Here is a 10847-nt window from a genome sequence, read left to right as displayed (position 1 = left end):
AATCCAATTTATCAGTCTGCACTTACATCACATTTTGATTGTGGAATGTTAAAAGCCACTGTGGTGGTGTACAGAGGCAAAATCACAAAAAATGTGGGGGTTTTTTCAAACATTTTCTTTGCTCTTTGTCTTTCAGTCTTGAAGCCACATCCACCCAAATTATATCAGAAGGAATACATGCATGGTCTGCTCCTCTGTCTATCAAGAGTCAGGCAGATGACAGCCCTCTGTTGCGCTCTCTGTCCCCTGTTCTACCCCTGAGCCAGTCAAGTCCAGGTAGAGGACAAGAGGTGTCCCTGGCCAATGTATTTGTCCCTCTTGATACCATTAAGCCAAGTGAGTTCACTAAGTGGTCTTTACTGACTATATGTTTATCTCTTAAGTGAAGGTTTTTGTAGCCCATTGGAGTGTTTGCTCAGGGTCCTTGACAAGATTAATTTGAGGTCAAACCAGATCATCTGATGTCTTTCTGAAGGTTTTCAGTGATGGAAAAATGGTGTTTACTCTATTAAGCACTTAACACTATTTTAAGTGCTTAAAACCTATTGGAAATGTAGATTTCTGAAGTAGATTTTCACTGAAAAGGACCAGTGTAAAAGCTGTTCAAAAAAAAGCTTTATGTTCTCAAAATGTGAAGATGTATTTTGTTTTTATTAGGACATTTTTGTTTTGCCAACCAGTAATTTAAAATGTTGGCTGCTATTTGACCATCTATCTACTTCGATAGAAAATCCTGTAGAGAGAATAATCACCTGAGAGATTTTGGGAACGCATTCGTGCCTGCGTACTGCAGATGGTTCACTGACCTCCAGGTGTTTTTTGTCAAAACATAATTGTTAGATGGGAGAAAATGAACATATGGTCATTACTGGTGACAGTGAAAAAGTGAATAACAAATTGACAGTGAAAAACTTACTAATACTGTTAGTTTTATGTTCTCACTGTGATCGGAAATTAAGCATCGCAGCATGCACGAAAGGAACGATGTGCATGAAAGCAGAAATCTCTTCTAGCTGACTCAAATGACTGTGTTGAGGGTCGTGTGTACTGGCTTATCAGTTTATGAAGTAATCTCAGTTTATTCTTTTTCTTTGCGCTACCTACACTTTTAGGTAAAGTGTGCCCAGTGACAGCTTATGATAAAAATGGTGTTCGCGTTCTGCTGCATTTCGCCACCGACTTTCCACCAGGCAGGCCGGATGTGCTGGTGATGGTGGCGTCCATGCTTAACACAGCCACTCAGCCGGTGAAGAACATTGTTCTGCAGGCTGCTGTGCCCAGGGTAAAACATGACGTCCATACGTAACACTGTTCCTCCATCATGAGATTAGATTTCAGTAAAAATTGAATTTGGGTGGGATGCAGCTTGTGTTTGATGTATGTGGATGTCTCTTCTGCCAATTCTCCAGACGATGAAAGTAAAACTGCAGCCACCCTCAGGGACAGAGCTGGCCTCTTTTAACCCAATACTTCCCCCTGCTGCCGTCACTCAGATCATGCTGCTTGCCAATCCTCTCAAGGTAAAGCTCAGCCTTGAGCTTTTCTGGTGTCCATGCATTTAAGCATTTATTTATTGACAGAGCGCTTACTCGGTTGAGCTGTTCATTCAGTAAAGCACAGTGAAACGTCTTTTACTGTCTTCCTTGTCAGTCAATATGAGAAAATAATGGTTAATGGCTCAGTGTGATCCTTAACTGAAATGTTCTGCTTTTATGTCTTGCAGGAAAAGGTCCGGATGAGATATAAATTGGGATTCACGCTGGGAGACCAGCCATTCACAGAAGTGGGGGAGGTGAATGATTTTCCACCTGTTGATAAATGGGGAGCTCTATAGCTCTGTAGGCTGATCGCTATAAGACTACTTGAACGATTTGGCTTTCAGTGTTCTGCTATGGTCAAAAGAAAGCAAAATATTAAAGCTTTCAGGCAGAGTTTCAATATTTGATAAACGTTGTTGGATTTCAGAGAGTTGAAGATGGTCTGCTGATGTAGCACAAATACAGTAATTTTATTACGATACCAGAGGTAGTCAGTGTGATGCAGTTACTAACAAAATGAACTGTCTGAATGCTAATGGTGGTTGTTTGGTGAATTTTAAATATTGTCGTGCTTTCAATTTTTTTTAGTACCCTTTTGATATAATTTTAATGTTCCTATTTGTGTCTCTGTTTTATTGGAGAATAGTTGCACTTTTGAAAACGGCAGTCTTGCATAGAGGTTAAAATGATTATGAAACTGTGGTTGTATGAGCAGGTGATCGCAATCAGAGTTTCACATGATTTCTTGATGACTATGTAAGATTTTTACAGTTGAGACAGGCTGAAGCGAACAAGAGCCCCTCTATTTCTGAAAAATCACTCCAATATTGGCTGATTGGAAATTGGTCACTTCCAGTCTGGCTCAAAACTACAACTGAATACTTTTCTTCTTCTGGGTTTTACAGGAAATCACAGCTCAGCCTCTTATACTCACCACTTATGGTTTTTTTTTAGTATTTCAGTATTTATTGTCATGAATGTATTTATTTTGGTTAGTGAGGAAGCTATCACAACTCCTAACGTAATGTATGGTGATGCAGTTGTCAGCTGTATTCTGCATACCCCTTATTAATAGATACTTTGAGTATTGTATTAATAGATTAACAAGTTAGTGTGCTTTTCAGAGTCTTTAATGTTACCAAATAGTCATACAGATTTGTTATAAACGTTACATTATTTAGCAAACTAGAGATGGGCTTAACAAGGAAATTTAATTCCTGTCAGAAGAAACGGCGGCCATAGGTCAAGGCATAACCACTGGGTAACTTTACATGTGTTCATACAGAATTGTGACCTCTTTATCTCTATCTTCTTGGAGTTATGTGTGCTGGAGGTTCTCTACATATTTCTTATAAGTTTATTTATTTGTCATATTGTTAAATTACCTTGTCATTGCATTTTTGAACAACTACTTCTGTGCATGGATAAATAAAGACTGGGATGGTTTTTATTTATGTTACACCTTTTAACATGACTTTTTTTTTTTTTTTCAGTGTTCAAAATCAGTGTAAATGCAACTGAATGTTTTTCAATTTTAGAATTGTTATCTCAGGTCCTTAAATTAGCTTGAAAAATGTCTAAGGTATGCAAAACTGCCACATTTTGCCCCATTGAAAGTCATTGAAATACAATTTTTGATCCTACATTTATTTTTGACATTGACTAATTCATTCCGTTATGTTAAGGTTTTATTTTGGAGTACTCTCCTTCAGTTTTTTTTATTTTTATAGTTGCCCACCAGGTGTTACTGCTTTTTCCCATTCAAAGCAAGCAGCAAAATTTTGCCTTTTCTTTTTTTTCTTCAAGGCTGCTTTGCTACTGAAATAAATGTTGTTGGATAATCGTATGTGTGAGAGAGAGGTCCACCTTTAAGTCTTTTGTCTTAGTTTATAATGCAGGGTGTGGCTTTCTAATTCAATAACAGTAAATGTATTGTATTGCATTTTGTCCATCTCCATATTTTGATATTCTTCAAATGTTTGCCTCCCACAAAGACTGCAACAGTCTGAGTTTGAACCTGGGACCTGCACACCATGCCACCAGCTATGCACTGCTGCTGATTGTAAGTTGTGGCCATGGGAAACACTCAGTGGTGTATATGGACACAGAGGAACTACAGCCTATTTAGGGATGCTCATTTCAGATGGTGTTTGCAGGTAACAAAAATTAATCAGTTCAACTTAACATGTTTCAAGCTGAAGTAGTTTTAAAAGACTCTGTCATTTAAAGTGGAAAAAGTAATACTATATAATATTTTATTGGTGGGAAGTTACTTTTTTAATAGAACCTAGATTATACACTGTAGAAAAAATAAAATGCTGGAAAATCAATGTTTCTGCCAATCATTAACCTATCCCAGGGCCTAATAAAATCATAGTAATATACTCAAAACTTTTTTTTGCTCTTTATCCTGTTTGCTGTATGTGAAGTGCATTAATATAACCAAACATAGTCCATGTGGTGTATTTATTTCTTTTCCAATGCCAGATGGTGAGTGTATCCCCAGATTATATGCATCTAAACGTCGCTTACTCATTTTTATTAACTTGACGATACTGGAGCCATGAACTATATTGCTGTTAAATGAAACGCGGGCTCTTCGCTCACTGTATTGCGGCCGACGCAAAGTGGCGCGCTACACTGCGCAGCCGCAGCAGCAGCAGAACAGGCGAGACGCAGGCAGACAGTCCTCAGCAGCAGCCATGGCAGATGGAAAGGCCAAGGTGAGGATTGGACTTTAAATGAATCAGAGCCCATACAAAGTTGAATGTACACGGTAAACTGATGAAAAGGAGTTCGTACAATTATTTCGAATCGTATAACACCAAAGACCGCTTCAAACATGCGCTAACTTTACGGTATTTGCTAGGAAGCTAACGGGTGAAGTTAGCATAATAAGCTAACGTGGCTAACCGACTCGATCCATTGGTGTATTTTCAAAAGAAATCTATATTTTCTGTAAAATAATTTTTAATCGGCACCTCTAAATTTTTGCCATCGTTATGAGTAATGCACATGTAATGGAAAATGTAGTTATCCGATATCCGACTAGATTAAGCACCAGTTCAAGAAAAGCGAGTTAACGCTGAGACAGAACAGAACAACATAAACGGTACAAAACAACAAAAGCCGTAATGTGTAAACGAATCTTAAGTTTAAAAAAGGGTACCGTTGTACTCAATCGCTAGCCATACGCCTGGGTAAAGAGATAAGGGTTTTGTTAATAGCACAAGTAGTATAATTTGAATCCTTGCTAGGCCGCTGTGCATCTTGTTGTATTGAAGGCCATTGTTGCTTGAGTTGCCTATAGCTAATGCTAACGTTGAAGTTGTAAATCTAGTCCTCATTGCTCTCGGTACCCACGCTAGTCTCCCGCTCTACGCACATCAGACAGGCTGGTGTCGCGGAGGATTAAAAAAACAAGCAAAAAAAACGTAAATCCACACACGTATTGTGAAATTAACTTTTGTTTGAAGACAATGAGGTATCGCTGAGATATGCAAGACACCTATGACTCGGAATTTGAAATGGCGGGCGCAGTTTCTTGTAAATAGTCACACCTCCCCCTTTTTTCTAAATAATCTGACTTTCTATGAACTTGTTTTTTGTCTTTAGGAGGGAGTAAAGACTGAGAACAATGAGCACATCAACCTGAAGGTGGCAGGACAGGATGGCTCAGTGGTGCAGTTTAAGATCAAAAGGCACACTCCTCTCAGCAAACTGATGAAAGCTTATTGTGAACGGCAGGTGAGACTGGGACACAATTTTAACTGGTTCTTATAAGTATCTTTAACCTCCTAGGACCTGGTGTCTACATATGTGGACATCACATTTTGGGATGTCTAGACGAAAATACTTAATTTTTCTCTACAAGGGCCTGATATCCACTTATGAGGACATTATACTGCCACTGTTCTATCAAAATTTAAAACCATTGCCTCATATGTGGATCTCATTTGTCTCAGAAAGAAAAATTAGGTAAAAAAAAAATCTGGTAATTCTTTGTTTTTACATTCATCAGGTCCCAATCAAGCCAAATAGCAAAGAAAATTTTAAAATGCATGCCATGAAAGAGTTTGGGTCTTAGGAGGTTAAATGTGTTGCTGGTCTTCTAAAATTGGTCATCCCTATTCCAGAGACCAAGAAATTGACATTTAAAAATAATGGTTCTTGCCAAATCAGAATGGAGGGGGGGGGGAAGCTATATTTTGACATCCATTAGGGCAAATATGGTTCTCAGCCGGAAAAGGGTGGAGTGCCCACTCCGGGTCGGGGATGACTTCCTGCCCCAAGTGGAGGAGTTCAAGTATCTCGGGGTCTTGTTCGCGAGTGATGGGAGAAGGGAGCCGGAGATCGACAGACGGATTGGGGCTGCGGCTGCAGTTATGCGGACGCTGCACCGGTCAGTCGTGGTGAAGAGGGAGCTGAGTGTAAAAGCGAAGCTCTCAATTTACCGGTCGATCTACGTCCCTACCCTCACCTATGGCCACGAGCTGTGGGTAGTGACCGAAAGAACGAGATCGCGGATACAAGCGGCGGAAATGAGCTTCCTCCGAAGGGTGGCTGGCCTCTCCCTTAGAGATAGGGTGAGAAGTTCGGCCATCCGGGAGGGGCCCAGAGTAGAGCAGCTGCTGCTCCACATCGAAAGGAGCCAGCTGAGGTGGTTCGGGCATCTGGCAAGGAGGCCCCGGGGCAGACCCAGGACACGCTGGAGAGATTATATCTCTCGGCTGGCTTGGGAACGCCTTGGTATTCCCCCGGACAAGCTGGAGGAGGTGGCTGGGGAGAGGGAGGTCTGGACCTCTTTGCTTAGGCTGCTACCCCCGCGACCCGACCTCGGATAAGCGGATGAAGATGGATGGATGGATGGATAGGGCAAATATTCAAAACTAAGGCATATGTTTTGAACCAGTATTTTTATTAATTGGCTTAATTTATTTATGCTTATATTATGTTTAAGTATATCAGATGGTCAAAAATATCAGATGACGCATCAACTTCTGTTAGCTATGGTAACAAGGCTCTTTGCTTTAACTGTGTGAAGACCAATTGTTTGTATGTATTGCCCCCCACGATCTTGACTTTGTTTTGGCCCTATAGAAACACATCTTTGTTTTAATTTTGTCATTACTCACATGGTACCCGGAGGAAAGGTTTGGCCCAATCCAGACAACCTTAAATTTATCTGAAAGTTAAGAGTCTTCAAAAACACCTAAGGTCTACTTTATACATAATAGGTGTGCAACATCAGTCCTTCCCCATCTAATGCGCAGTACACAGTGTGATAGTTACCCCTTCTTGCACGTCCTCTGTACTGAAAATAAAGGATTGCAGATTAGAGTAAAATGTCAATCATATATATTTAATCTTTGTAAAATTCTAGATGTTTATAAATTGTGTTATTTGTATATGTTAGAGCTATTTCTCATATATGTAACTTTGTAATATATTGTATTATTTAATTTTGGTCAGCGTGTTACTGTTTTTATTGTCTTGCAGCAAGTTTAACCACATAATTTCCTTTTATCCCACCCTCTTTATTTACATCTAATTTTGAAGAGGTTTTTTAGTTTAGTGGTCAGTAGTGAGAGATGGGGAACAACAAAGGTTCTCCTGAAACTGGAGGTATTGCACTTCACAGCCAGTGTTTTAAACCTGCGGTCACAAAAATGCCTTGTGATGTTTAAAAGTAAACATTTGTTTTTCCACTCAGGGGCTGTCAATGAGGCAAATACGATTTCGATTTGACGGTCAGCCCATCAATGAAACAGACACACCTTCTCAGGTATGTGTACACGCTCTTGTTTTTGTGCACTTTTGGAAACAATTTTCGTTATTGTGAACTACGGCTGAATAACCCTTGGTCCTCACATTCTTGCTACTCCGGATCTTACATTTCATATTAGTTACTACATGTAAACTCACTGCATTATGCTGCAGTACTCACAAACCAATCAGCTGTTTGGGGGATTCCAGGCCAGGCCAACACGATCCTTTTTTGTTTTGGTTTGGTTTGATTTTTTATTTGTTTTTGCAGTCCCGAGATTGCATTTCAGCTGATATGTTATCAGCATATACCATTTACTTTCATAAACTCAAAGACGCAGTAATTCTGCATTACAACTGTACTACTACTAGACCGAGAAAGAGTTTATAATACTTAGTGTTGTATACAGAAAGAGCATAGAGTTTGCATAAGAGCTGTGATGAACAGATCTAACTACTTGTTGCGTTTGCAGTACTCCCTTCATGTCAGTGCAGAACATAATGTTTTTACTATGATGTTTAGCGGAAAACAGTCAAAACACTGGGTGATAAATCAGGTATGATACATGAATACACTGATACATTAAGTATTTTTATATTCTCATAACAGCCTGTCTACAAGCACCTTCACATAAAAGGGGTGACATTAACAACATATGACCAATCATGCATATGGACTTTGTAGTGACAGCACACACACAACAAAAATTAAAAGCTATGATATTTTTAAAAAAAAAATTGAAGAGGTTAAGCACACAATAGTAACTGCTGTGTAGGTTTACACACAAGTATTACAGGTCTGTTATTAAAACACAGGACGAGATGATGGATTACAATTGTTATTTCATTGAGTTAATGTTTAGATATGCTTATGTTTTAGGAGCATATTAATGCTTATAGGATAATCTTCTGAACTTGCAGTTGACAAGTGGGGGGAAAAAAGCAGAAATTAAGCTGCTTCCCAAGAGCAGGTTGGCAAAGACAAAAACTTTAGATGCTATTAAATATTTTTGGACCTTCTTAGGAGATCTGAAGAGATCTTCCAGGAATGGTGATGATACTTTTCCAGAAAAGTGAGTGCTCAGTAGGCAGTTTTCTACCTGTTTATCTCTTATCTTGAGTATAACCTTCTCCAGAACAGCAAGAAGTGAACAGCTTTCAGAATATATCAATAAATAGCCCTGAAGTTAGTGAGATGGGTACAAATCCTGCTTCATAGTACAGGCCTCAAGGCTTAAAAAACTGTAGTCAACATGGATGTGTCTTATATTTTAATGGCCACCAGAGGGCGAGCAATCCTTTTGTTGAAAAACCTTTGATTGTGGGAAAATGGCCCCTGGCTTCCTCCCTCTGTGACCTCGTTGAACACTTTCTTGATGAGTTTATGGGCTTGGGAAACAAACATCGAGTCCGTTCAGAAAGAAGTAAGATCTGTGGTTCATACTGCAGCTCACTGAGTAATAACTTGTTTGTCAAGTCTTTTAACATACCAGTGGGTTGCAGCACGGTGGCTTCAGCCACCTTTTAAAGCATTTGTACTTCCTTCTAATATTTAAAAAGTTTTCTTGTCTTTTTCTTTTGCAGCTAGAAATGGAGGATGAAGATACAATCGACGTGTTCCAACAGCAAACTGGAGGCTCTCCTCTTTAAAGACTGTTTCCTATGAACATCCCTACCTCCCCCTTTCATCCCTGAACATCTTTGTTATACCCAGTCTTCAAATGCTCATGACCAGTGTTGATACGATCCAGTGGAATATTTACACAAAATACTCAAAGGCAGCACAGTTAGTGTTGAGTTTGATCACACTGCCATGTTACGTGACATGTTAACATGTCTGAACAGCGCAGTGCAGACAATAAGTAGGCTGCAGTCAGTCTAATGTGCTGAAGAAACGAGAAACTGTTTTTGTTTGTTTTTTAATTTCGGAAGAGAACACTTGGTCCTGCTTTTGCTTTTATACTTACCAAGGCTTTGATTAAAGATGGAGGTTTGATTGATGTAACCCGGTGTTTTAAATTCACTGACATCTGTTGTTATTATAAAAATGTATTGTTGGAATAAAATGAGTCTTTTTTTTTTCTTTTTTTTTTACAAATCTGTGTGTATGTGTGTTTTTGTCACATCTGAAAACTGTTTGCAGGTACTGCTGCAGTCATTTAAAATTGTGGGTTTGAATGTCCTTCTCATTTGTTTCCATGCAATAAGAGGAAATGCTGACACGTCTTCAAATTATAATCATCAGATAGCAGTTTTCATGTGTGGTTATGATGTAAGCACTTTTAGCAGCCAAATATATAATTATCCATTATTCCGTAGCCAATAAAATACAGTGGATATGTAGTCAGTTTTCAAAAGTAATCAGTGTCTAGATAATGATCTCTTGAATGACGTAATGAGCTGTGTGTGCATATGCATGTCCCCACTTGCCCTGCTATTGTCTTTATTCTTCAAGCTTAGTCCCTCTACCAGATGCCTTGGAGTTTGAGTCTTGCGCAGCGTCTTTGCTGTTCCTAGACTACACTACACTTTTCTGAACATAGATCTTTGTTCTTGTTCTTTCCATTCAGCTGACTTGTCAGAACTGGCCTTACTGCAGGTATTTCATAGTTTCCCACGGGTCTCTATGGCTCCAGTTTGCTGGGGGATTCTAAAGTACTGTCCTCAATATTTTCAATCTTGCTTTCTAATAATAGTCCTTTTGCTTCTCACTATGTTCCTTCTCTTTATTTGCCATCTGACTGCACTTAACCAGTCCGAATGGCATTCCGATGATGTTGCTGTTGATCTTACTCGGGAATTGATGTCTCATTCGTGGCTGGCATACAGCTTGAGGTCATCCATGTAGAGGAGGTGGTTAACGTTTGCTCCATTCTGTTGTCTGTATCTGGAGCCAGTCTTAATGATATGGCTGAGAGGGTTCAGGTCTTGGTAAATCCTGCAATTGTACTTTTGCACTAGACGGCCTCTAGTGTTGTTCTCAGGGTCCCTTTGATTGTTCATGTCCATTTGTGACTCATTGTGTCATAGGCTTTCTTGTAATTGTAATTCTAACTACTCTTGTGCTGAGTAGTCACTTTTGAGGCCAGACTGACCAATGTTCCGGCAGCATGGTGTTTTTTCTCTTTGTTTTTTCTCTCAATTCCTTTCTGGGCCCATGTATTGAGTCCTACGCCTATTCATCTGGAACAGGGGTCTCAAATTTGCAGCCCATGGGATGCTTGCAGCCAGTATGTTGACAAGAAGAAATTCAATTTTGCAGTTTGGCCCTTGAAGTTCCTTTTTTTGTTAGGAAGTATATGTTTTTTGTTGAGTGCAATGTTCAAGTAAGCTCTTTAAAAAGCAGAAACGTATTTAATATGAAGACATTATGAGCAGAGAGTACAAACATGTTGAGGGTTTGGGTGTGTTAGTTCAGTGAAAGTTATTTGTAAAGAAAACAAATTTCACTAGCAGTCAAAAACTAATGTGTACACTTATCTCTACATTTTTATTTTGTTAAATACAAACAAAATTATAGCATAAGTGCTGCCACATGTCTGG

At 39.3% G+C, this 10847-nt stretch overlaps 2 protein-coding genes across 2 annotated transcripts in view; both read left to right on the top strand.

Moving 5' to 3' along the window:
- The window catches only part of LOC102294444 (ADP-ribosylation factor-binding protein GGA3), an 11121-nt gene extending 7641 nt beyond the window's left edge, over positions 1-3480 (top strand). The window contains exons 14-17 of the mRNA XM_005947874.2: positions 137-336; positions 1113-1282; positions 1410-1520; positions 1724-3480. Coding sequence (XP_005947936.1) covers positions 137-336; positions 1113-1282; positions 1410-1520; positions 1724-1834 — 592 coding nt within the window. The 3' untranslated portion in view covers positions 1835-3480. The remainder of the gene's footprint in view (positions 1-136; positions 337-1112; positions 1283-1409; positions 1521-1723) is intronic.
- Positions 3481-4136: 656 nt separating this feature from the next.
- LOC102294941 (small ubiquitin-related modifier 2) lies at positions 4137-9402 on the top strand. The gene is made up of 4 exons (XM_005947875.2): positions 4137-4261; positions 5154-5285; positions 7252-7323; positions 8889-9402. The coding sequence occupies exons 1-4, from the start codon at positions 4241-4243 to the stop codon at positions 8952-8954; spliced, it is 291 nt and encodes a 96-aa protein (XP_005947937.1). The 5' UTR covers positions 4137-4240; the 3' UTR covers positions 8955-9402.
- Positions 9403-10847: the final 1445 nt, after the last annotated feature.

Source organism: Haplochromis burtoni, unplaced genomic scaffold, assembly GCF_018398535.1.
Source record: "Haplochromis burtoni strain Fernald_Lab_line unplaced genomic scaffold, NCSU_Asbu1 Contig_544, whole genome shotgun sequence".
In the NCBI taxonomy this organism is placed as follows: domain Eukaryota; kingdom Metazoa; phylum Chordata; class Actinopteri; order Cichliformes; family Cichlidae; genus Haplochromis; species Haplochromis burtoni.
The sequence above is the reverse complement of the archived record's forward strand: the minus strand, read 5'-3'. Positions and strand labels throughout refer to the sequence as shown.